The following is a 26,810-nucleotide window of genomic DNA, read 5'->3' as shown; positions in this document are numbered from 1 at the left end:
TTTGAGCTGGAACGCGCACATCGTGTCCCCTCTTTTCACTCTAAAGCTGCTACGCAACCAAGGGCTATCATTTTTAAGCCGCTGCGTCATCAGCACACGGAACAAATTTTGGCTCATATGCGGAAGATTAAAGTTGTTTCTTGGGAAGGCCACCGTATTTCAATTTCTCAAGACTTTTCCAGAGACACAGTGATAAGGAGGAAAGGCTTTCTCAATCTTCGAAAGCGTTTATCAGAGATGCATATCCCATTTTCCTTCTCGGGCCCTTCCAAGTTTCGCATTACCTTTAAAGGTCGCTCCAGAATCTTCGACGAACCTGCTGATCTGGCCTCTTTTTTGGATAATCAGATGGAACTACAGATGGAGCTTCAAATGGAGGCTCCGCTTGTTCATGGTGCTTCTGGCACCTGATGTGATTCTTCTGCCTTACTTGGTTTTTTCTTGTTTCAAGGTCTATTGAGCTTACTTTTTTAGACCTGTGTGTTCCATGGATTTTGTTTCGTCTATGGCTTTCTTTCGTGACTGGTGTTGTCAATCAAGTTTTTTTTATGGTGTTTTTCCTTCATTTTTGGTATTGTCTCCTTTCCATTTCTATGATGGTGTTAGTTGGCGCATTAAATTTTTCTAATTGTCGTCTTTTTATCATCAGTGTAGGTGTGCCTTTTCGTTTCGTATCGGTTCTCCTTCACCTTGCTGTTGTTGTTTCGCTTTGGTAGTGTTCTTCCTTCTGGGTTGTTCCTTTTGTCTTCGTTTCCTCCATCCTTATTGTTCTATTTGTCATATCTCATTTCTATTTCCTTGTTCCACTCAGTAGTACTCGTCTGTTTCTGGTTTATTCTCTTCCCTGTCCGTGGTTTCTTATTGTTTTTTTTGCATAGTCTAGTTTTCTCACCTGATTTGTACTTGGTTCTTCCGTTTTGTGTCGTCGTTCTACTTTATATGTCTTTCGTCTTATTGACTTCAACGTGTCTTGTACTATTTCGTATTCTGGTTCAAGTCTGGTCATAGGTTTATTACTATCTATTATCGATAGTGGTGCTTACCTGCGCCCACCATGTTACAGTTACTGTATTTTGCATTTCTTCTATGCTTAATTAGTTATTGTTTTACTGCTTAGAATGCTTTACCAATATCACTGGCTTTTCTATATTAGGACTAAGGTAGTGGATTTCATTTCTACTGTATTTTTAGCTTATTTCTTATCAGATATGGTTGTATTATTTTTTCATTGTTCCTTCCTGTTTACTTTAGCTACCTATAACGGAGTTTATATACCTTATGCATGGTAATTAAGTGCGTATAAGTGCCTTTGCATATTTAATATATATATAGTTTTGATATATATTTACATTGCTATTTGCACTATTTATTCTGCCTCATACTTACTTAATATCTTCTTCTATAGGTGCTAGTTCCTTGCAAGCTGTGTACTTTTCTTGTACTTTATGATATGATATTTTATTTTTATTGCACTCTTTGGTCTCCTGTTCTCCTACTTTCTATTACTATACTTTCCACATGTTCCTGCATTTCAGTATCAAATTATTATAACAAGGTTTCTATATTTAAGGACGGTTAATTAATTGTTTATCTTGCATTTTTCCATAGTCTTCTTCATTATAGTATAGTTCCTTGTATTCATCTAGCATGGTGCTTTATTAATTGTTCTATTGTCCACTTTTTAGTGCCTTTCTCTATTTTATCTCATCTATTTCTTTATACTGCACCCTGTCGTTTTCTCTTGAAGACTGTTTTTCTTTTACTCTTTCTTTCCTGCTATTTATACTGATGGTTTCACCTTTACTCTATCTACTTTTCGTTTACTTAACTGATATTTTTGATGTTTCTTTCTTTATAATAAGCTATTTATATGACTAAGTCTTCTTATTACATTTATTCTATTAGATGTCTACTTTATATGCTACATGTATAGTCACTTGATCTATGCGTATCCACTTTCTAGATTTCCGTAATGAATTGTTTTTGTTGTACTATACTAGTATTATTTTATATTCTGGATGCTCATTTCTCCTAATTAGGTATTCTCAGTTCTGGACTGTTTTGGGGTTATTGATATCGACTGTGATCATTCCTCGTGACGGTCCCCTTGCTCGCCTTCCCACGTTCCCCCTAGTATGAATTTGGTCTCTTTCAGACCTCCCCTGATGGTTCTTCTCTTTCTTCTTTTTTCTCCTCTCTTGTCTTTTTTCTTTTTTCGGATTTCCTCCATGGACTCTCCCTCTTTGACGTTAATGGTTGATGTGTATATGACTGTCTTCGTGCTGGTCGCTTTTTGTTTTTCATCTATGGGTTATGTTATCTTTTTCTATTTATGTCTATGTCGGGTTTGAATGTGCTGTCCCTTAATGTTAAGGGTTTAAATCATCCAGTGAAACGGTCAAAAATCTTAGATTATTGCAAATCTCTCTCTTCAGATCTTGTCCTTTTTCAGGAAACAAAGGTCTCTACCAGAGAGGCGGTATTCCTGAAGAAGGAATGGGTTTCAGATGTTGGTTGTTCTGATGCTTGTGGCAAAAGAAATGGAGTCATTACTTTAATTTAAAAAAATTCAGGTTTATCCATAATCTCGTCTGATCACGATACTGAAGGTCGTTGGCTATTAACTAAGTTGTCGGATGGTAATGCTGATCTTTATGTTATGAACATTTACACCCCTAACAAGGATGATCCGTCCTTTTGGAAAGCGGTTACCAAAAAATTAAATGATACACCTCATTCTGGGAATCTTATTGTTGGTGGGGATTTTAATCTACCAATGGATCCCATTCTCGATAGGAATTCAGTTTTTCACTTTCGACCTCCAAAATCCCATAAACAAATGCTTAACATGTGTTCCATAACTCATCTTCAGGATGTATGGCGTCTTCACAATCCCACTGGTAGTGATTTTTCCTTCTTTTCTCCACCTCATTCTACCTTTTCTCGTATTGATTATTTATTGGTTCACTCCTCTCTTGTTTCGTCTTCCTCCTCTCCGCTTATTCACCCTATTGTGATTTCTGATCATGCCGCGGTAACTTTTACCTTGTCGTCCTTTGCTCCTAAGTCAAGGGCTCGCTCTTGGAGATTAAATACAGAAATTTTACATGATACTGCTCAGATCGATGAGTTCTCTAGCGCAATTGACACCTTTTTTCTTGAGAATGAAGGCTCAGTCTCTTCCCCAATTGTCCTCTGGGATTCGTTTAAATGTACTTTCCGTGGCCAGGTTATTCATTGTATGTCAAAAAGGAATGCCGCTATTAAAAAAGAACTTACAGATCTGGCGACTGAAATAAAACAGTTGGAATCTACCTTTCGACATTCTAGGGATACATTTTGCCTACAGTCAATCAAGCAATTAAAAGACACATATAATACTATAGTTACCAAAAGAGCACATATTGGGGTTCAGGCTCAGAAATCCAAAAGGCTACTGTTAAAAAATCAAGCTGGGAAGATTCTCGCGGCTACATTAAAATTTCAGGATTCTTCCTTTAAGTCCTCTCAAATCTCTTCTATTACTGATCATCTTGGTTCTAAAAAATTTCAGACTGAGGAAATTCTTGAGGTCTTTCGCGACTTCTACAATAATTTATACACCCCTTCTACTCAGGCCTCTTTTGAGCAGTGTCAGGACTTCTTGAAATCTGTCCCGGTGCAGTCTATTTCCGTGGAGGATAGTAACACTTTAAATGGTCCAATTACTCCTGAAGAAATTATTGCCGCAATTAAAGCCACTCGATCTGGGAAGGCGCCAGGGCCTGATGGCTACCCTATTCTGTTTTATAAGACTTTTCTTCCTGTGGTTGTTCCCAAGCTTCAATCTGTCTTTGACACTTTTATTAAGGATGGGTCTGTTTCTGGCACAGCGGCTGAAGCTACCATTGTAGTGATTCCAAAAGAGGGAAAAGATCATTCTGATCCAAAAAACTTCCATCCTATTTCCCTTCTTAATATGGAAGCTAAGATTTTTGCTAAAATTTTGGCCAAAAGATTGGAATCCTTCATTCCTAAACTGGTTCACCCCTCTCAAACTGGTTTCGTAAAGGGCCGTCTTGCGCGTGATAATATACGTACTTTTTGTCATATCCTCGGAGCAGCTAAACGTTCTTATCTCCCAGCCGCGGCCTTAGCTCTTGATGCTGAAAAGGCCTTTGACAAGGTTTCTTGGCCCTTTCTTCGTGGTGTCTGGTCTGCACATAATCTCGGTGACTCCTTTATTAATATGGTCATGTCCCTATATTCTCAACCTAGAGCTAACATCAGAGTCAACGGTGCGACTTCATCCTTTTTTAATCTTCGCCAGGGAACCCGACAGGGCTGTCCTTTATCTCCACTTTTGTTTTTATTGTCCATCGACCCTCTCCTCGGATTGATTGAGCTACACCCAGACATTAAAGGTTTTTCTTTTGGCCCTCATCGTATTAAAACTGCTGCGTATGCGGATGATGTCCTTATTTTCTCGGATGATATTGCCTTGGCTATTCCTGCTATCTCGGACACGATTTCCCTTTTTTCAAAGGTTTCAGGGTACACCTTAAATAAGGATAAGACGGAGATGTTCCCCTTGAATGCCTACTGCTTTTCTACGCATATGGGTTCTGCTGGTTTTAAATGGCAGTCTAAGCAATTAAAATACTTGGGTATCTATTTTTGCTCTACCCTGTCGACTACAATTACCTATAATGAAACCCAGACTATTCTTAAAATACGGCGTCTTTTGGACACATGGTCTCCGAAACACATTTCCTGGTGGGGTCGCCTGCAGACCCTTAAAATGATGATTACACCTATTATTAATTTTGTATCCTCTATGCTCCCGGTAAAGTTTTCGGACTCCTTTTTTCATGAAATTGATGTTCTGACTTCTAAATTTTTATGGAATGATAAACGGGCTAGAATGGCATATAAATTCTTGCGGAAGCCTTGTAATATGGGGGGTTGTAATTTTCCGGATTGGGAAAAATACCAAACTGCCTTTTTGGCGTCTCAAGGAGCTCTATGGTTCTCTGTTCCCCCTCTCCATGTGCCTTCTTGGCTGTTAATAGAACAAGAACTGGCTTCTCCTTTACCGACTGCTTCCTTTTGCACTGCATCTACCTTATCCATCCCATTCTCCCGATATATTATTTTAGATACTCTTGCTGCGGTCCGGAAGGTGGACAAGAAAGTGGCGATTCCAATTCATAAATCTCGGTGGTCGTCTATTTGGCGGAATTCTAAAATTAAAATTAATATTGATCCTTCTCTGATATCTTATTGGGTTACTAAAGGGATCTCCCTTGTTAAACACGTTTATGGTTCTGATAATTAGCCACTACCTTTCTCCTCCTTAGCTCAACAACATTCTTTAACTAATTTGGATTTTTATACTTTTCTCAAAATCAAAGTAGCTCTTGCTAAAGTGCGTCTTCATCCTACTTCTCCTACGATTACTCTTTTTCAAATTTGGATTAACCCTGGTCACGTAGCCTCTAACATCTATAAATTCTTATCAACGGTTTCATTACCCACTCACACGATTGCCCAACAAAAGTGGTTACATCATTTTGATCAGAGTATTACTGATCATATTTCTTCAGACACCTGGCAGATGATTGGTAAACTTTCTCTTCGCAATAAAATCGCCCCCTCGTTAATGCAATCTAAATTTTTCTCTGTCAACCTTCTGCATTGGACTCCTGTCCGCTTACACTCGCTCAATCTCAAAGATGATCACCTATGCTGGAGCTGTGGTTTAATGACAGGTGACTTTCCGCATATGTTTTTTGAATGCTCCCTCCTCCAACCCTTTTGGGACCACATTCACAAGCACCTCATGCTTATCTTTGGTATTAGGTTCCCACTCTCATTCCCATTAATTCTATTAGGTCCATTGGCTGCCCCAGTTCCTCTCCCCTTGGAACCCATGGAATTACAGCTCTTGGATCTCCTATTGACTATTGCAGTGAAAGTAATTCTTATGGACTGGAAATCGTTTTCCGCTGTTTCTTATCATACTTGGTGGGCTTGGGTTTCCTTTTTACGAAGTGCTCATACCTCGGTTGACCATGCTCATCTTTCTCCATCTATTGCTAGTGGGGTTTGGAATGCTCTAGATAATTATATGGAGTTGTCCTCAAAGGGGTTGGTTGACCAGTATCCCTTTGATTTGTCTGATTGAATGGTGTCTTGTTTGTAGGGTTAGTTTGTTGGAAATCCTTCTCTCTTTCTTTCTTTTCCTTCTGACCTGTCTTTTATCTCTTCTCCTCTTCTTTTTCACTCTTTTTTCTCTTTCTTTCTTCTTTCTTTGCTCTTTCCCTCGCTTCCCATGATGATACCAATTGATAGTGATACTCTTGTTGTTGGACTCTGCCTGTGTTACTGCATTTATCTTACCAAATTCTTTTTCCTGTTTTTTGGCAGACTACTTTTATCTATTGAATGCATTTGATATGTTTCATTTTTGATTGTCAGCTCTTGATTACTATTTATCTGCTATCAATTGTATCACTATTACTTATGATCTGTATTTTTATTTACCTCTTTATAACAATAACATTATTTTGAAATTAAAAAAAATGCTGGTACAGAGGAGACACATGGCTAACAACAAAAAAAAGTTAAGTTGAAAAAAAAAATTAGATTGTGCAGGACAAACACATGCTACGCATATTTGCGTTTACTTTCCCTTGAATGGGGAAGAGAGTTTGATTTCTTGGGAGAGTGAACAGGGTATGCGAGTGGTTTTACTTTGTATTGTGCTAAAATGGTACAATTCCTTCTGTACCTTGAGAACGTTCAGACCGCCTGGAGGGAAGAGCCTCGGAGTTACAAGCACATAATGCAACATAACCTTTATATGATGTGAATAAGGAACTTGCAAAAGAAGAGTACCTCATGAAAGGGGCAAGATACATTTGGGTTTAAAGGCAGAACACATAAAACAAATATGTATATAACATGTTTGATACATTTGGCTTTTTACGCCAAGAAGCTGCAGGCTTAATGACAGCACAAAGATTAAATGGACAGCAGTAGGACTATAATGATGAAGCACTGGGGTTAAGTGATGTAAAGCTATTTCCTGTGCTAAATGGAGAGTGAGTTTAAAAACAACGTATGACAATTAATGGCTCGTCCTCCTACGTCTATAAAAATACTTATATTTATTTACAATCCATGAAAAATAAACTTACATTTGCCTCAAATCTTCTGGAACATCCAATTTAATCTTGTGAAACGTGTTTTTTGCTGCAGGTTTACTGGGATTCACTGCTCGTAAACGCTCAACTGTGACAATTTCATTGTATGTGGCATCACAGGCTGCATATTCTATTACATAAAACTGATAAAAACAAAATCAATATAAATCACCGTTGGTCAATATGAATGATTAAGTATTCTGTATAAATGATAGTGTGCTTGCACTGGAAGGAAAATAACAGACAAAAACTAAGAACGTGTGTCTTCAATAATGAAAGAAATAACAAACTTCTAGGACTAATAATTTTAAAACTTTGTAAAAAAAAAAAAGTTGCAAATGAAGGCAAGAAAGTTAACAACTAGAGGAAAAGGAATAGTAGTAATATAACAAAAATAAAAGTTATATATTCCTACCTCACCCTTTATCATTCTGACTTTAGCCAGCCACCAGCAACACGGCTCTTTTTCATTTGCTCTGGAGTAAACCTAGACAGAATTATTGATGGTAAATAATTTTCATTAAACATTTCCACTTTGAAGGACACATCACTTATTACCAAAACAACATTAACTAGCCGGAACTAGCCATTATGTTCTGTAGAAAGCAATGGCAATGCAGTCCCAAATAATTTTAGTTGAACCCTTGAGCTGAGTGACATTTGAACCATCATTAGATAATGTAACAAAATCAAACATTCATTTTACATTAAAAGCAAATGTTTAGCGAAGGGTCTTGTAAACGTATCAAAATCAGAGAAGCGTTAAGAAACTCAGAATTTAACTTTTGTTGCCACGCACCTTTATTGATTACTTTGCCTGGCTGTGGTTTGGCAGTAATTGATTGTTGTAATTCACCAACATAATTATTTGAGTATAGTGAATCATCAACGAAGAGTGACGGAGTAGAACGCTGAAGAATAGAGATACTGCTATAACAGAAGTCTGAGAAAGATCAGCACTTTATTGCACTGCAACTCAGTGCATATCAATATTCCCTACAGCCGAAAATTCATGTTTTCTTGTTTCTCTGGGACAATAACTGCCTCTTTCTCGTGATAATACAATGATAAACTTGGGCTTTGTGTTGTTCATTCCCTAGTCACATACTTCATATATGTTTGAGGTACTGCCAAGCCATTCTCTTCAAACTTGTAATACTTTTTAAGGGGGGTGGCAAAACTGCTTGCGGATTGAACGTAACACCTATTAAATCTTTGTTGTCCAATGTATCAGCAATTCGTCATCCAACCATATTGACAGCACAATTATAAGAGTTATTACATCCTCTACTAATTTCTTTGATTTGTGGTTTGGAAATTCAAAATCAAAACTCAAGAAGCCTTGATTCGCTGAAAGCATGCTAGTCACAATAAGGTAGTTAGCCCCAAAGCTGTAATGGAAGAAACATAGTTATGTTATGTATGCTATGTGTATTTGTATAGTGTTCATGACCGCCATGTGCTCAGGCAGGTGCGGGCGGCTTTATGAGACGCTATGTTTTTCCTTGCTGCTCAATAAAAAAGATTTAATACTAAAATCAAAAGGAAAGCCCAAGAATAAAAGCATTTTCTATAAATGTACTAGATAGATAGAAGATACAGTGTAGAAAAACATGTCAAACAAAGTAACTTTTAGGGTATACAAGGATTGACAACGGGAAGGAGGGTGGGTGAGTGAGGAATCCACAAGCAGATACTGTAACCACAAGAAAAAGAGTTACCATAGGTAAGTAACTTGTTCTTCTGATGGATACATCTGCCTGTGGATTCCTCACCTTATGAATAGATTTCCACTGCAGTCCCAGTCCCGGAGGAGGGTGTCCACCCTTCTATACCAAAAAGTCCTGCAGGACAGAGCGCGCAAAGTGGCCCTCCCTCCTCATTTTGGAGTCAAAGCAATAATGCTTTGCAGAAGTGTGGAGGGAGGCCCAAGTCGCTGCCTTACGAATGTCCACTACAGGTACACATCTGGCCAAAGCAAAAGTTGATGACTTGGCTCTGGTAGAATGAGCCCTCATACCTTCAGGAGGCTCCTTACCAGCCAGGGCGTAGCAGATCTTGATGCACAAGATGATCCACCTGGATAGAGTGCACTTGTGCTCAGCCTTGCCCTTCATGCGTCCAACGAAGCTCACAAAGAGCTGATCGTCCACTCGCAAGTTTTTAGCCCTGTCCAAATAAAAGCTCACCGCTCTTTTAGGATCCAGGCGGTGAAGTCTCTCTTCCTCCTTGGAAGGGTGAAGGGGAGGATAGAACAAAGGAAGAGTATTGGACTGCCCTAGATGGAAGGGAGTAACCACCTTGGGCAGAAAAGCAGCTCTCGTCCTAAGCACCATCCTTTCAGCATGTATGGTTAAAAACAGGGGTTTTGAACTGAGAGCCTAAAGCTCACTCACCATCCTTGCTGAGGTAATAGCCACAAGAAAGACTGTTTTAAAAGACAAAAGCCTCATAGTCAAACTATGTAAGGGTTCAAACGGGGAACCCATTAAGAAAGTTAAAGCAAGATTCAAATCCCATTGAGGCATAACAAAAGGAGTAGGCGGAAACCTATTGGAAAGGCCCTTAATAAACTTCAAAACAATGGGAGAATTAAATAAAGACGGCTGATCCGGCAAACAAAGAAACGCTGATAAAATCGACAAATATCCCTTAACAGTGGCCACAGCACACCCCTGCTGAGCCAAGAAAAGTGAAAACTGAAGAACATCTAACAAGTGGGCCTTTAAAGGATCAATGGATCTCTCTCCACACCATTTAACAAATCTAGACCATCTATAAGATGAAATTGACTTAGTGGAGTGTCGCCTGGACGATAAGATAACATCCACCACATCCAGCGTGAGAGAGAAGGAACTCAGGTTGCCCCGTTCAATCTCCAGGCATGAAGGTGCAGGCTGTGGGGGTGTAGAACCTGCCCGTGCGACTGCAAAAGAAGGTCTGCCCTGAGAGGGAAACGGAGCGGAGGTTGTGACGAGAGATTAAGTAGATCTATGTACCAAACCCTTCTTGGCAAATGCGGGGCGATCAATATAACTTGGGCCCGGTCTTGGCGAATCTTCCTCAGAACCCGAGGAATCAAGGGTATGGGAGGAAACGCATAATGGAGTTGCGAGCTCCAATCCAATTGAAACGCGGCCCCCAGCGCCCCCTGCATCGGATACTGGAGACTACAGAACAATAGGCAGTGCGCGTTCTCGTGTTTGGCAAACAGGTCCAACCGAAGAGACCCCCACAACTGGAAGATGTGATGGACCACCTCTGGATGAAGCCGCCACTTGTGATCGGCCGAGTAATAGCAACTGAGAATGTCGCACGAACATTCAGCACAATGGCTAGATGATTTGCACAACACAAATCTGATGGTCCTGCGCGCAGGACCAGAGTCGCAGAGCTGCTCGACAGACGATACGACCCTACACCTACTTGTTTGTTGATGTACCACATTGCGGTAATATTGTCCGTCAGGACCTGAACCGACTGACCGCGAAGGGAAGGGAGGAAAGCCTCCAGTGCCATTCAAATCGCCCGCAATTCCAGAAGGTTGATGTGAAACAACCTGTCCTCCGAAGACCAAAGACCCTTGACCTCCAGATCCCCCGGATGAGCACCCCACCCCAGAGTGGAAGTGTCCAGGATCACTGTGGCCCCCGGCGGAGGAGGTTCAAAGGGCTTGCCTTGAGACCGGTTGCCCTGCACACTCCACCAAGACAGCTCCGCTGCAGCGTCTCTGGAGATACTGACAGACTCCCTTAGATCTCCGATGTGTTGACTGGAGTGCCCTCATGTGCCAGCGTGCATGACTGACCAACAGTATGCAGGAAGCGAAAAGACCGAGCAGGCGAAGGACCTTCAGAAGCTGAACAACCGCGACACCGTAAAACAAAGGAATCATCTCCTAAATGTCGAGAATTCTTTGTGGAGGTGAAAAAGCTCGAAATACAGTAGTATCCAGTACCACCCCTATGAACAGGTTGCGCTGCGAGGGCAACAGGCAAGATTTGGGCACATTTATTGAAAAGCCCAAGTTGAACAACAGCTGAGTTGTTACTCGCAGATGACGAAGCACCATCTCTGGCGACTCCGCTTTGACCAGCCAATAGTCCAGATAAGGGAAAACTGGAATACCTAACCTCCTGAGATGAGCTGCCACCACCACCATCACCTTCGTGAAGACTTGAGGTGTAGTAGTAAGACCAAATGGAAGGACCGCAAACTGGTAGTGCTGCGACCCTATCGTAAAACGGAGATACTCCCTGTGCGACCTCAAGATGGGAATGTGAAAATTCGCATCCTGTAAATCTAGACACCATCCAGTCCTCTTGCTATAGCGCTAGAAGAACCTGTGCAAGGGTCAGCATCTTGAATTTCTCCTGCTTCAGGTAAAAATTTAAGACCCAGAGGTCCAGAATCGGACATAATCTGCCATCCTTTTTAGGGATCAGGAAATATCGGGAGTAGCATCCCTGACCCCTCTCCTGCTCCGGGACCACCTTAACTCACCTTTTTAGGTCTTGGCTAGCGTAGTTTGCGCACATGCACAGTCTCGCTGGCGAGATTTTATGTCTCCCAGAAGCAGGGTTAATGCCCGCCCCTCTTCTTCATTGGCTGTCCTCCCAAACGGCAGCCAGCCATTGGAGAAGAGGTCTCTGTGACGTTCTCTTTTCGCTGTAAGCCCCGTCCTTTTCGGATTGAGGGGCGTGTTTTGTTTGTTTCTTTATCTCCTCTCCTCCAGCCAATGGAGAAGAGGGGAGAAAGAAAAACACGCCACCCAGTCTGAAAAGGACGGGGCTTACAGACTCCTGCTGCCCGTCTCGCTGTTTAGGCCAATGGAATGTTTAGAAAAAAAAAAATCTTTAGCCACCTACACGTTGCACAGCCCTACGTCCAGCAATGTCACCTCCGAATTACGGATGCAGCCGCAGGGCAAGGACAGCATACAGGCGCAGCAGCAGCCAGGCCAGCTCTCGGGTGAAAATAATTTGCCTGCCTTCCACACTCTGCCGAGCCAGGCACACTATGCCTCCTTCCTGCTTCCCTCTTGTTTTTTATTTCAACTAAAATGATGGTCTCGCATCAGCTCGAGCTGGGCGAGGGAAGTGGTTGCAGGCTGGATGGAGAAGCACTGTGGAAGCAGCGAGGAAATGAAGACGCTTCACAATTAGAGCCCGTGATTTAGTGGGGGCCGCAGAGAGAGTGTGTGTGTGTGTGTGTGTGTGTGTGTGTGTGTGTGTGTGTGTGGGTGATTGGATGGAGAAGCGCTGTTGGAATAGCGAGGAAATGAAGACGCTTCACAATTAGAACTAAATGACTTATGCGAGAAATATTGTTTGACCCGTAGCAAAAGTAATATTTTTCTTCATGTGACTCGGGCTGCGACATTTCACAGTAGCTGTTGAACTCAGTATCACAGTGTTTCGCTCTGTGCAGGAGTCCCTTCAGTATGTCCATGAAAGCCAGTTTCTATTGTCCTGCGGAGGAGTAGAGGAAGCCAACATCTCTCCATGGCTACTAACCGGAAGTGCACGCGGATTGGGCAAAAGTGAGTTTTCAAACCTAGGAGGTAGGCGCGCAGCTTCATGTTTGAGTTTGTTTACTTACCGAAAAAAGGGGTTTACAGGACGAGCGCGCGGGGCCGGATGTAAGAACAGGGAGCGAGCCGGCCGCAGAAACGGAGACCTGATCCGGTGCTCCCGGGGAGGGGGGTGAGTTGCGTGTGAAGCTGCGGAAGATTGTACGACTGTAGTCCGAGTGGTTGATGTTGGGTTTTTGAATGAAACTGTGCTGTGGGGAGTTGCGGTAGGAGGGGCGATATGACATTCACAGATTCGAATTAGGGAAGCTGCAAAAATACTTGCTTGGAGTGAGGAGAACAAGTTACTTACCTTCGGTAACGCTTTTTCTGGTAGATACAGTATCTGCCTGTGGATTCCTCACCTTGTGAATATCCCCCTTGCGTCAGCAACATTCGGAAATTCTTTTGTAGCTTTGCACCGACGTGGACGACGTCATAGAGGCACGGCAGCGCACGCGACTCGGCTGACGTCACCAACACTACAATAGGCCCACGCCGGCGTGATGACATCAGTTCTGCCCTTTTTTCCGTGCCATCGAAGCACACGGACGGACCAATGACAGTAGACGTATACACAGTATACGCAGTACAAATATCAAGGTAACACACACAGTGTGAAGCAAATGCAATAAAACATTTGAAATAAGCAACTCCTTGACAATAAAGTAAATACATTACAGTAAACTCTGGAATAGAAGAGTGGACAACGGGGAGGCGGGGGGGGTCAGTGAGGAATCCACAGGCAGATACTGTATCTACCAGAAAAAGCGTTACCGAAGGTAAGTAACTTGTTCTTCTGATAGATACATCTGCCAGTGGATTCCTCACCTTGTGAATAGAGTCCCACAGCAGTCCCCACTCCCGGAGGAGGGTGTCCACTCTGCTATACCAGGAAATCTTGGAGGACAGAGCGCGCAAAGTGGCCGTCCCTCCTCACCTCGGTATCCAAGCAGTAATGCTTCGCAAAAGTGTGGAGGGGGGCCCAAGTCGCGGCTCTGCAAATGTCCTCAACAGGCACCTCTAGAAAGAGCAGATGTTGCAGACTTGGCTCTAGTAGAGTGGGCTCTAATACCCTCTGGAGGATCCTTACCAGCCAAAAAGTAGCAGATCTTTATACAGAGGATGATCCATCTCGAAAGCGTCCTTTTATGCACCGCTCTTCCTTTCTTGCAGCCAGCAAACCCAACGAAGAGATGGTCATCCATTCGATAGTCTTTAGTTCTATAAATATAAAAACTCACCGCCCTCTTGGGGTCCAGACGGTGTAGCCTCTCCTCCTCCTTGGAAGGGGGAGGATAAAAGGTAGGAAGGGTAATAGATTGACCTAAGTGGAAGGGAGACACCACCTTAGGGAGAAAAGCAGCCCTGGTCCTGAGAACCATTCGATCAGCATGAATGGTCAAGAACGGGGGCTTGGAACTAAGAGCTTGAAGCTCACTTACCCTCCTTGCCGAGGTGTTCGCAACCAGGCATTTCACAGTAGCTGTTGAACTCAGTATCACAGTGTTTCGCTCTGTGCAGGAGTCCCTTCAGTATGTCCATGAAAGCCAGTTTCTATTGTCCTGCGGAGGAGTAGAGGAAGCCAACATCTCTCCATGGCTACTAACCGGAAGTCCACGCGGATTGGGCAAAAGTGAGTTTTCAAACCTAAGAGGTAGGCACGCAGCTTCATGTTTGAGTTTGTTTACTTACCGAAAAAAGGGGTTTACAGGACGAGCGCGCGGGGCCGGATGTAAGAACAGGGAGCGAGCCGGCCGCAGAAACGGAGACCTGATCCGGTGCTCCCGGGGAGGGGGGCGAGTTGCGTGTGAAGCTGCGGAAGATTGTACGACTGTAGTCCGAGTGGTTGATGTTGGGTTTTTGAATGAAACTGTGCTGTGGGGAGTTGCGGTAGGAGGGGCGATATGACATTCACAGATTCGAATTAGGGAAGCTGCAAAAGTACTTGCTTGGAGTGGGAAGAACAAGTTACTTACCTTCGGTAACGCTTTTTCTGGTAGATACAGTATCTGCCTGTGGATTCCTCACCTTGTGAATATCCCCCTTGCGTCAGCAACATTCGGAAATTCTTTTGTAGCTTTGCGCCGACGTGGACGTGGACGATGTCATAGAGGCACGGCAGCACACACGACTCGGCTGACGTCACCAACACTACAATAGGCCCACGCCGGCGTGATGACATCAGTTCTGCCCTTTTTTCCATGCCATCGAAGCACACGGACGGACCAATGACAGTAGACGTATACACAGTACAAATATCAAGGTAACACACACAGTGTGAAGCAAATGCAATAAAACATTTGAAATAAGCAACTCCTTGACAATAAAGTAAATACTTTACAGTAAACTCTGAAATAGAAGAGTGGACAACGGGGAGGCGGGGGGGGTCAGTGAGGAATCCACAGGCAGATACTGTATCTACCAGAAAAAGCGTTACCGAAGGTAAGTAACTTGTTCTTCTGATAGATACATCTGCCAGTGGATTCCTCACCTTGTGAATAGAGTCCCACAGCAGTCCCCACTCCCGGAGGAGGGTGTCCACTCTGCTATACCAGGAAATCTTGGAGGACAGAGCGCGCAAAGTGGCCGTCCCTCCTCACCTCGGTATCCAAGCAGTAATGCTTCGCGAAAGTGTGGAGGGGGGCCCAAGTCGCGGCTCTGCAAATGTCCTCAACAGGCACCTCTAGAAAGAGCAGATGTTGCAGACTTGGCTCTAGTAGAGTGGGCTCTAATACCCTCTGGAGGATCCTTACCAGCCAAAAAGTAGCAGATCTTTATACAGAGGATGATCCATCTCGAAAGAGTCCTTTTATGCACCGCTCTTCCTTTCTTGCAGCCAGCAAACCCAACGAAGAGCTGGTCATCCATTCGATAGTCTTTAGTTCTATAAATATAAAAACTCACCGCCCTCTTGGGGTCCAGACGGTGTAGCCTCTCCTCCTCCTTGGAAGGGTGAGGGGGAGGATAAAAGGTAGGAAGGGTAATAGATTGACCTAAGTGGAAGGGAGACACCACCTTAGGGAGAAAAGCAGCCCAGGTCCTAAGAACAATTCAATCAGCATGAATGGTCAGGAACGGGGGCTTGGAACTAAGAGCTTGAAGCTCACTTACCCTCCTTGCCGAGGTGATCGCAACCAGGAAGACTGTCTTAAAAGACAAAAGCCTTGTGGGACACTTGTGCAAGGGTTCTAAAGGAGAACCCATCAAGTAGGTTAATACAAGATTTAAATCCCACTGAGGAAAAATAAAAGGAGTAGGAGGGAACGTATCTGTGAGTCCCTTCAGAAATCTCAAAACTACAGGAGATTTGAAAAGAGACGGCTGGTCCGGCAAACAGAGAAAAGCCGACAATGCCGAAAGATAGCCCTTCACCGTAGCAACAGCAAAACCTTGCTGCGCCAAAGAAAGAGCAAACTGTAGTATATCAGATAAATGGGCTTTCAAAGGGTCAACAGACTTCACCCCACACCAAGAGACAAATTTAGCCCATCTGTAAGAATAAATGGACTTAGTGGAGTCACGCCTAGCTGATAATATGACATCCAACACATCGTGTGGGAGAGAAAAGGAGTTCAGGTTGCCCCGTTCAATCTCCAGGCATGAAGGTGTAATGTCTGGAGGTGGGGGTGTAGAACATGCCCCTCCATCTGAGAGAGGAGATCTGCCCTGAACGGGCGAGAGGAGAGGTGGAGAAGGTCTGTGTACCACACCCTTCTTGGCCAATCCGGGGCGATCAAAATAACTTGGGCCCGGTCTTGGCGAATCTTCCTCAGAACCCGAGGAATCAAGGGTATGGGAGGAAACGCGTAAAGGAGTTGTGAGCCCCAACTCAACTGAAACGCGTCCCCAAGGCTCCCTGCCTCGGAAACTGGAGGCTGCAGAATGACGGGCAGTGAGCATTCTCGCGAGTGGCGAACAGGTCCACCTGAGGAGTCCCCCACGTCCGAAAGACGTGACAAACCACCTTCGGGTGAAGCCTCCACTCGTGGTCGGCCGAAAACTGCCGACTGGGACTGTCTGCTCGAACGTTCAGAACTCCGGCCAGATGATTTGCCATCAGACAAATCTGGTGGTCCTGAACCCAGGACCAGAGACGCAGAGCCTCTCTGCAGAGACAACGCGACCCTACACCTCCCTGCTTGTTGATATACCACATCGCAGTTGTGTTGTCCGTCAGGACTTGCACCGACAGACCACGAAGGGAAGGGAGGAAGGCCTTGAGTGCCAAACGAATCGCCCTAAATTCCAGGAGGTTGATGTGAAGCAACCTTTCCTCTGGAGACCAAAGACCCTTGATCTCCCGATCCCCCAGATGAGCACCCCGCCCTAGAGTGGAGGCATCCGTGATCACTGTGGCAACCGATGGAGGAAGATGAAAAGGCTTCCCTTGTGACAGATTGCCTTCCACGCTCCACCATGACAGATCCGCTGCAGTTTCTCTGGAGATCCTGATCGACTCCCTGAGATCTCCGTTGTGCTGATACCACTGCCTGCGGAGGCACCACTGGTGTGCCCTCATGTGCCAGCATGCATGGTCGACCAACAGGATGCAGGAAGCCATCAGACCGAGCAGGCGAAGGACCTTCAGGACTGGAACGACCGCTCCATTGTAGAATAAAGGAATCATTTCCTGTATGTCGCAAATCCTTTGAGGTGGAGGGAATGCACGACATACAGTTGTGTCCAGTACAGCACCTATGAACAGGTTGCGCTGGGAGGGCACCAGGTGAGACTTGGGTACATTTATCGAAAAACCCAACCGGTACAACAACTGAGTTGTCTCCTGCAGATGCTGGAGCACCTTCTCTGACGACTCTGCCTTGATCAGCCAGTCGTCCAAATAGGGGAATACTGGAATCTCCGACCTTCTGAGATGTGCTGCCACCACCGCCATCACCTTGGTGAAGACTCGAGGCGCAGTAGTAATTCCAATAGGAAGGACCGCAAACTGATAGTGTTGCGATCCCACCGTAAAACGGAGATACTTCCTGTGCGACTTCAGGATTGGGATGTGGAAATACGCATCCTGCAAGTCGAGTGACACCATCCAGTCTTCTTCCAGCAGCGCTTGAATAACCTGTGCAAGGGTGAGCATCTTGAATTTCTCTTGTTTCAGATAGAGATTCAAGATCCTGAGATCAAGGATTGGACAAGCCTGCCATCCTTTTTGGGTATCAGAAAATACAGGGAGTAGCATTCCTGACCCCTTTCCTGCTCTGGGACCACCTCTATCGCACCCTTTCTTAACAATATCAACACTTCCTCCTGAAGGAGTAACAGATGTTCCTCTGTGCAAATCCTTGGCAAGGAGGGTAATTGGGAGGGAATTCCCGAAAGGGAAGGGCATACCCATTTTCTACGAGATTGAGAACCCAAAGATCTGATGTAACGGATTCCCAATCTCGTAGAAAGTAGGTAAGCCGACCCCACACTGGACCCACATGATCCTGAATGGCGGATCTAGGGCTGCTTTTCTGAGGCTGGGGGGTTAGAGGAGATAGAGGAGGAAGAAGCTTGACGACCTCGAGGCCTAGCTCTTTGCTTTCCCCTATAAGATCTGTACAAGGGGTTCTGCTGCTGCTGCTGTTGCTGCTGCTGCTGACCTTTCCGATAGTTGCGAAAGGAAGAGCGTCCAAAACCTCTGAACTTCCTGGCTGAAGAACCTCTGATTTGAAGCCCTAAAGACTTAGCAGTTGCTCTACTGTCTTTAAACCTTTCCAAGGCCGTATCAGCCTTCTTGCCAAAGAGGGCAGAACCATCAAACGGCAGATCCAGCAAAGCCGCCTGAACATCTGCCGAAAAGTCTGAAGATTTCAGCCAAGCCGATCTCCTAGTGGCAACCGCAGTGCCCATGATACGTGCCACCGAGTCCGCAGTGTCCAGACCACTCTGTATCACTTGGCGTGCCGCAGCCTGTGCATCCGATAGAACCTCCTCAACATCTCTCCTGCTATCATCAGGAATCTTAGGAGATAAAGTACGCATAGTGTCCATAAGAGCATGCACATACTTCCCCATAAGGCAAGTGGCATTAGTTGACTTCAACGCCATACTTGCAGAGCAGAAGGTCTTTTTAGCCACCTGATCTTGTTTCTTAGCCTCTTTGTCACCAGGGACCTGAGGAAAGGCACTCACATTCTTTTTGGAACAGGCTGCCTGCATGACTAGACTCTCAGGAGACGGATGAGACGTCAAAAAAGCAGGGTCCTCAGGTGCAACCCTGTATCTTCTCGCCACACTCTTGGATATTGCAGGAGCTGACAGTGGTTTTTTCCACACCTCCATAATAGGTTCCGCTAAGGCTTCATTAAACGAAAGCAATGGTTCTACCACAGAGCTAGGTGAATGCAAAACTTCAGTAAGAAGATTAGACTTAAACTCCACTGTTGGCAAAGTCAATTGCAGAAGTTCTGCTGCCTTCCTCATCACCACATGATAAGGCTGGACGTCCTTTGAAGGCGTATCAGAGCCGGATGGTAACTCCCACTCCGGAGAAAAATCCAGACTACCAGCATCAGCCAGATCCTCAAAACAATCATCCTCCAGTTCACCTTCCTCCATATCAGGACGAGACTCCAAATATCTTTGCTCCTCCAAAAGGCGTTGCGCTTCCCTTCTGGACCTCTCCTTTACACGCTTCGCAGCCGGATCCACCTACGGCTCCGACGGAGCCGGGATCGACGTCGGTATCGAATCCGAAGGCCCAGTGGGATGCTCTCGAGGTCGATCTGGAGCGGGCGACACCGGAACCGGCGTCGACGACCTCGGCGGAGCCGGGTATTGCCATGGCGGCGTCGGAGCCGGCATAAAAGGCATGAATGGAGCAGGAAGATAGGATTGAGGGACTCCTAAATTGAAGGCCAGAGGACCCATGGGACCCGGAGGTGTGCCAGAGGGGTACGACGCACTTGAAAAGATGCCATACATAGCGTGTAAAAACGCTGATGGGTCCTGGCCTGGGGCTGGGAAGGGTGGCTGAAAACCCTCAGGCTGGTCTTGTGGAGGGTTCGGATTCGGCTCTTCGACAGGCGCAGAATCCACCTCCACCTGAACCTCCTCCTCATCTCGGGCAGGGGATGGCGCCGGAGACAGATTCGAAGCCGGAGTCGGCGACTGTACCTGCGACTCCGAAGGCGAGGCCTCACCTTCATGATCCGAGACATCCAGCGTGACCACCTTGGAACGTACCTTCTTCGGTGACCTCGACCTCGAGCCCGACTCCTTACCAGAATGACGTCGGGACTCATGCCTCTTCTTCTTATGTCTCCTTCTCGACTTCGAAGCATGGTCTGAAGCGGACTTCGAAGACGACTCCTCTCGAGATATGGATCTTGACTTTGATCTCGACCTCGACCTCGCCCGTAGAGAGCGAGACCTCGAAGATTTTTCCTTGCCAGCCTTCAGCTTTGCTACCAGGAGTTTGGTCTCTCTTTCTCTCAGGGCCTTCGGGTTCATCTTCCGACAAGATGAACATCCATCCACATCATGGTCAGAGCTCAAACACCAAATGCAGTCCTCGTGCGGGTCTGTAATGGACATCATTTTCCCGCACTCCCTGCAGGGCTTGAAGCCGGTCTTCTTTGTCGACATCGTGAAGAAACAAGATACAAAGAAGCAAAAAACGAATAATAAGGTAACAAAGTCACCAGTTGGCTACTGAGATTCCCGAAACCGTTAGCGTCAACGACGCGGAAAAAAGGGAACTAATGTCATCACGCCGGCGTGGGCCTATTGTAGTGTCGGTGACGTCAGGGGAGTCGCGTGCGATGCCGTGCCTCTATGACGTTGTCCATGTCGGCGCAAAGCTACAAAAGAATTTCCGAATGTTGCTGACGCAAGGGGGATATTCACAAGGTGAGGAATCCACTGGCAGATGTATCTATCAGAATTGCCTAGCAGGTGGATCTGAAATACTGTATGAAGAATTCATGTGTAGCACTTGAAGGAGGGGAGGTGCATTGCTGCAAACTGGAGGATATTAGGTGTGGAGGTGCACGTGAGGATGTGGAGAAACTGAAGAATGGGTGATCAATGGATCCGGAAGAAGGCGTGAGGTACGTACGTACCTACATTCTATGGCTTAAGGATGCGTGATGTGACTGTCTGTGTGTGTGGGTGTGTGTGTGTGTGTGTGTGTGTGTGTGTGTGTGTGTGTGCTTGCTTCTGTGTTTATTTATATCTGAATGCACTGCCGGCTCCTCCCCCCTCCCCCTTACTCGGCCGAGACAGTGAAGGCTTCCCCTAGTTGCATCCCCTTCTCCTTGCACCGGTGCCTCACTCCGGTGCTCAGGACAGGGTCCCGCAGTGTCACCCTCCGAGAATGCCCGCCCGCCCCGCTCTCACCGGTCGCCGACGCCGCTAGGCTCTCTGTGCCACACTCTGTGCACCGGTTCCAGTGTGAGCGCTAGGCCGCCGTTTTGTGAGCTCTGGCCCTCGCCGTAAACTGGAGCGTCCTCTTCGTCAGCCCCGGGGGCGCAGTGGCGGTGACCCGCTACCCCAAGCCCCTGGCTGACCTGCCGGGGAGGAGGCCCATCTTCGGGCCTGGGGTGGTGCAGGGCCCGCCCTGGAGGGACGCCAGACTCGCCTGCACCCCGATGAGTATCTTCAGCTATGCAACGCCTGGAGCCTAGGTACAGTGTGTGTCTGCCTGATGTGACTGTCTGTGTGTGTGTGTGTGTGTGTGTGTGTGTGTGTGTGTGCTTGTTTCTGTGTTTATTTATATCTGTATGCACCCGTGACTCTTTGTGGATCGGCAGCATTGTGTGTGTGTGTGGTATAGTTATGCAGTGTGTGTGGTTTTTGAGGTTTGTGAGACTGTTTATTTTTCTCTGTGTGTGATGTATATGTGTGTGTCGGTGCCCTCCTGCTTGGGAGGGTGTGCATGTATGAGGCATTTGTGGTGCTTCTGTGTGTTGTATTCATGTGCCTGGTGATGTTTCTTTGTATGTTCATGTGTGTGGTGTGTTTTCGTCTGTATCGGCGTGTGTGCCTCTGTATGATGTGTCTGGTGTGCCTTTGTGAGTATATTTCCACGTGTGTGGGGAATCTAGTCTGCAAACCCTGCCTTGTTGGGAGTGAGTCAAGAAATATGTTCAAAAAGTGAGAAGGCTAAACATGCGCATGAGTGTGGGAGTTAGACGATTGGGTGAGAATGGCTCAAATGTTAAATTGGGCCTTAGCAGGTTCAATTGGGAAGACCATGAGGGCAAGTCTGTGTGTGGGGAGGGGGACACTCCGAGGAGGTGCAGATTGAAAGTGACGGAAGGGGTGGAGGGGCCGAGTATACACCTGTGCAGCGTCGGACTGGGACGTAAACTAAACAGTGCCACAAAATAAAAGTCACTGCCATTATTGGATTAGAAGGATACAATGTGGCACATGTTTGCAAACTGGGTCGGTTGTTAACTTGTTAAAATTCACCTCAAAAGAATTCTACAATGTACAGACCTTTGAGCTTGTAGCGAGCAACGTTTGTTTCATTATTAGGAAAATCAACAGTAAAAAACAGCAGACCACAAAGCAGGCCCTCAAATAGCCCAAAAACCGGTCCACGCACAGACCCGCCCGTCAGGCAGTGTCCGTTTGCACTACTGGCCACCCCGGGCCTGCATGACGGGCGAAGAAGGAAGGCTCAACAAGGGGTGCATGGGGGCGAGGTGTACATCGGGTAGGCGAAGAGAGGGCACGGCCAGTGTGAAGGGGTGACCGTGGCATTACTGGGCAGAGGTGGGCGTGTGGTGAGGGGCAGTGGGTGCCCAGGGCATGGACGCCAGCGCACCGGCTGACCTGGACTGAGGGAAGCAACGTGCGAGCTCTAGGAGTTGGTGGGGGCCTCGAATGACCCATTTGTAAATGAGGAGAGTCCCCAGGGTGAGGGTGTGTGTGTGTCTCTGTGGCTTTGTGTGTGTGTGGCTCTGTGTGTGTGTGTGTGTGTGTGTGGCTCTGTGTGTGTGTGTGAGTGTGGCTCTGTGTGTGTGTCTGTGTGTGTGTGTGGCTCTCTGTGTGTGTGGTGCAAACGCAATAGGTCTCGTATTTGCGAGAGATTAAGCTATTGGGATTGTAAATGACAATGCCATTTATTTATCTGTTTTCAAAACCAACACATAAATAAAAAGTTTGTCATTTACAATGCCAATAGCTCTAACTTTTCCGAAGGCCAGACCGTTGCATTGTAAATGCTTGTTGTACTAAGGCAAGGACCTCCTTCTGAAGAAGAAGAAAATGGACTTCAAACAAAATCCTTGGTAAGGAGGAGGAAACTCCCGAAAGGGAAGGGTGTACCCATTCTCTAAAAGGTTTAAAACCCAAAGGTCTGACGTGATCGATTTCCAACCCTGTAGAAAGTGAGACAACCGACCCACATGATCCAGGATGGGGGATCTAGGGCTGCTTTCCTGCATTACCAGAGGGAGCAGGGGAGGTAGAGGAGGAGGAGAGATTGCAGGCAGAACCACGTTGGCGACCTCTGACTTTCCCTTTATATGACTTATATAGCGATTTTGCTGCTGCTGCTGAGGTTGTCGCAAGCCACAAAAGAAGTCCTTCCAAATCCACGATATTTTTTATATCCAAACCCCCTTGACTGGGTTTGCAATCCCAAGGATTTCGCCGTGGCTCTGCTATCCTTAAACCTTTGAAGTACAGAATCAGCCTTCTCCCCCCGAAAAGCTTTGAACCATCAAAGGGCAAATCTAGAAGGGTAGCCTGAACACCAGGGGAACATCCAGAGGACCTAAGCCAAGCTTGTCTCCTGGTAACTATGGAGGAACCCATAACTCTAGCCACCGAATCAGCGGTATCCAGGCAGGATTGAATAACCTGTCTAGCTGCAGCTTGAGCATCTGACAGAACCTCCATAAAATTTCCCCGCTCCTCATCAGGCAACTTGGGTGCCAATTGCTTCGCCAAATCCATCAAAGCCCAACAAACAGGTAGCATTGCTAGATTTTAGAGCCATGCTAGATGAAGAAAAGACCTTTTTAGCTGACTGCTCCAGCTTTTTAGAGTCCCTGTCAGCCGGAGCCGGAGAAAAAGCGACTGTAGATTGTTTAGAACAGGACGCCTGTACCACCAAACTTTCTGGAGAAGGATGAGAAGGAAAAAAAAGTGGATCTCCTGGAGCGGTCTTAGATCTTCTAGACACAGATTTAGACACAGCGGTACAAAAGGGGGTGGTGATGGACGGAGCATCTGAACCAATCAAACACTCATACCCAGTCAAAAGATCTGGGTTTGATCCATCACCGTTCTTTAGCCCACTCTGCCACCCCAGTTCAGACATGGCTATATGCAAATCAGTCTGACCCTGTGCCTCATGGGAACAGTCCAGCCCGAACTGCCAAGCCATGCCTTCCCTGGACCGGAAACAAGCTTCCGAGGACCGGTTTCTAGCATTCCAGCCGTCTTCAGCCCGGCTTGCTTGAATCCAGTGGCAAAGTGAGCAAGGGACTCACGTCTGAGCATACCCTGCCACACTTATGGCGGCCAAAGCGGTACAAAAGGGGGTGGTGATGGACGGAGCATCTGAACCAATCAAACACTCACACCCAGTCAAAAGATCTGGGTTTGATCCATCACCGTTCTTTAGCCCGCTCTGCCACCCCAGTTCAGACATGGCTATATGCAAATCAGTCTGACCCTGTGACTCATGGGAACAGTCCAGCCCGAACTGCCAAGCCATGCCTTCCCTGGACCGGAAACAAGCTTCTCAGGACCGGTTTCTGGCATTCCAGCCGTCTTCAGCCCGGCTTGCTTAAATCCAGTGGCAAAGTGCGCAAGGGACTCACGTCTGAGCATACCCTGCCACACTTATGGCGGCCAAAGCGGTACAAAAGGGGGTGGTGATGGACGGAGCATCTGAACCAATCAAACACTCACACCCAGTCAAAAGATTTGGGTTTGATCCATCACCATTCTTTAGCCCACTCTGCCACCCCAGTTCAGACATGGCTATATGCAAATCAGTCTGACCCTGTGCCTCATGGGAACAGTCCAGCCCGAACTGCCAAGCCATGCCTTCCCTGGACCGGAAACAACCTTCAAGAGGACCGGTTTCTGGCATTCCAGCCCTCTTCAGCCCGGCTTGCTTGAATCCAGTGGCAAAGTGAACAAGGGACTCACGTCTGAGCATACCCTGCCACACTTATGGCGGCCAAAGCGGTACAGATTTAGACACAGCAGGAGAAGAGAGTGGTTTACACCACAGTTTGAGTATAGGCTGCGTTAAGTCTTCATTAAAGGGCAACAAAGGCTCAACTATTGAAGAAGGCGAATGTAAGACTTCTAAGAGCAAATTCGGCCTATACTCAGCAGTAGGTAATTGTAAGTCCAAAAGCTCCACAGCCTTTCTTATGACAGTATGATCAGGAGCTACCTCTTGAGGTGGAGGCCTTTGTGGAAGAAAGCTCCCACTCATGGGAGGTGTCCAGTCCACTTGCCTCCTGAATACCTTCAAAATCATCCACTGATTCATCTATCTCACCCTCGTCAACCTCCTGCCTCTGATACAGCTTTTTCTCCAGCAGTCTCTGTGCCTCTTTCCTTGAGCGAAATCCTGGTTGCAGCGTCGGCGGCGCCACACTTGGTGCGGACAGCTCCGGAGCCGATGTTGAAGGAGGATCCGAAGGTGAAATCGGCGCTATACGAGGCCGAGGAGAAGGCCCACCAGACAACGCCAGGGACTCCATAAATGGCGTGGAAACCCTCAGAGCTGGAACAGCCATGACGGCACCGTCGGCATGAAAGGCATGAAGGGTGCCTGGGCATAGTGCTAAGGAACGCCCAAGTTGAAGGCCAATGGACCCACGGGACCTGAAGGTGCTCCGGAAGGAAAGGCTGCCTTAGCAAATACTCCATACATTGCATTTAAAAAAATGCATCGGATCCCAACCTGGAGTAGGAAACTGTGGATATGGATTTGAGCCAACATCCACACGAGGAACATCCGGCGTCGGAACAACCGGATCCACCGTCACAGGATCAATATCGTGTACAGGAGAAAGATCATCCTGGACTGGCAATCCCTCAGAATCCGGCAAACCCCTTGGCGCCGGAGACTGCGCCGGAGTGCCTTTTGACAAAGGAGATCTCTCCGGAGTCACTCGTGTAGAAGGCGAAGGAGACACAAGTTCTTTCAGACGACGTCGAGGAGCCGGCGAAGGCGACCTCGAAGCCTTACCCGTCGGCGAACGGCGCCGAGACCCATGTCTCCTCTTCTTCTTGTGTTTCCTCGACTTCGACGAATGCGAAGCCGACGACTTTGACTTCGACTTAGCTCTCTTCCTTCCATTTTCGCCTTAGCCATAAACAGTTTGGCCTCCCGTTCTTTAAGAGCCTTTGGGTTCATCTTCCTGCAACTGGAACACTCATCCACGTCATGATCCGACGACAAATACCATAAGCAATCTACATGGGGGTCAGTGATGGACATGTGACCCCAACACTCCATATTGTTATTGTTAAATGTATTTGTAGTGCGTGTAGCTACTCCAGAGAGAGTCCCTGTGCGAAACCTGAAACAAATCCTAATTCTAGCCATTAAAACAGGAAAGTTTTCAGCTTTTTTTCGAAGATTCGGGAGGCTTGAATACTACGTATAACCAAAGGCAATGCGTTCCAACCGAGCGCCGCCTTTCGAACAAGGGAGCAGCCGCCCAGCCTTTGATGGATAAAACGGGGGATCTGAACCAACATTCGGGAGGCGGAACGCAACTGTCTAGATGGTAAATAAAAGGAGAACCTCTTCAGCAAGTAGCTGGGTCCTCGACCTTACAGGGCCGAATGGGCAATTGACAAGACTTTAAATTGAATCCGCACCTCCATCGGAAGCCAATGTGGGGAGCGCAAATGAGGGCGCACACCACTCCTTCTAGGGAGATCTAGGAGGAGGCGGGCCACAGAATTTTGCACCACCTGGAGCTTCCTCACCAAGTAGCCAGGCGACCCTACATACAGTGCATTAGCATAGTTCAGGCGAGGAAGAATCAACGCCCGGACCACAGTTTCCCTAGCATCCTTTGCAAGAAGAGGTAGAAACTTCCTCGAGGTTT

General features: G+C 46.5%; 1 protein-coding gene across 2 annotated transcripts in view; it reads right to left on the bottom strand.

The window, feature by feature from the left end:
* Positions 1-26,810, bottom strand: part of FMR1 (fragile X messenger ribonucleoprotein 1) — a 698,844-nt gene that overhangs the window by 447,907 nt on the left and 224,127 nt on the right. For both annotated transcript variants that reach the window (XM_078688630.1, XM_078688632.1), the window contains exons 4-5: positions 7,603-7,674; positions 7,182-7,330 (exon numbers count right to left, since the gene is read on the bottom strand). In XM_078688630.1, coding sequence (XP_078544756.1) covers positions 7,182-7,330; positions 7,603-7,674 — 221 coding nt within the window. The remainder of the gene's footprint in view (positions 1-7,181; positions 7,331-7,602; positions 7,675-26,810) is intronic.

Source organism: Lissotriton helveticus, chromosome 4_1 (assembly GCF_964261635.1).
Source record: "Lissotriton helveticus chromosome 4_1, aLisHel1.1, whole genome shotgun sequence".
Classification (NCBI taxonomy): Eukaryota; Metazoa; Chordata; class Amphibia; order Caudata; family Salamandridae; genus Lissotriton; species Lissotriton helveticus.
The sequence above is the reverse complement of the archived record's forward strand: the minus strand, read 5'-3'. Positions and strand labels throughout refer to the sequence as shown.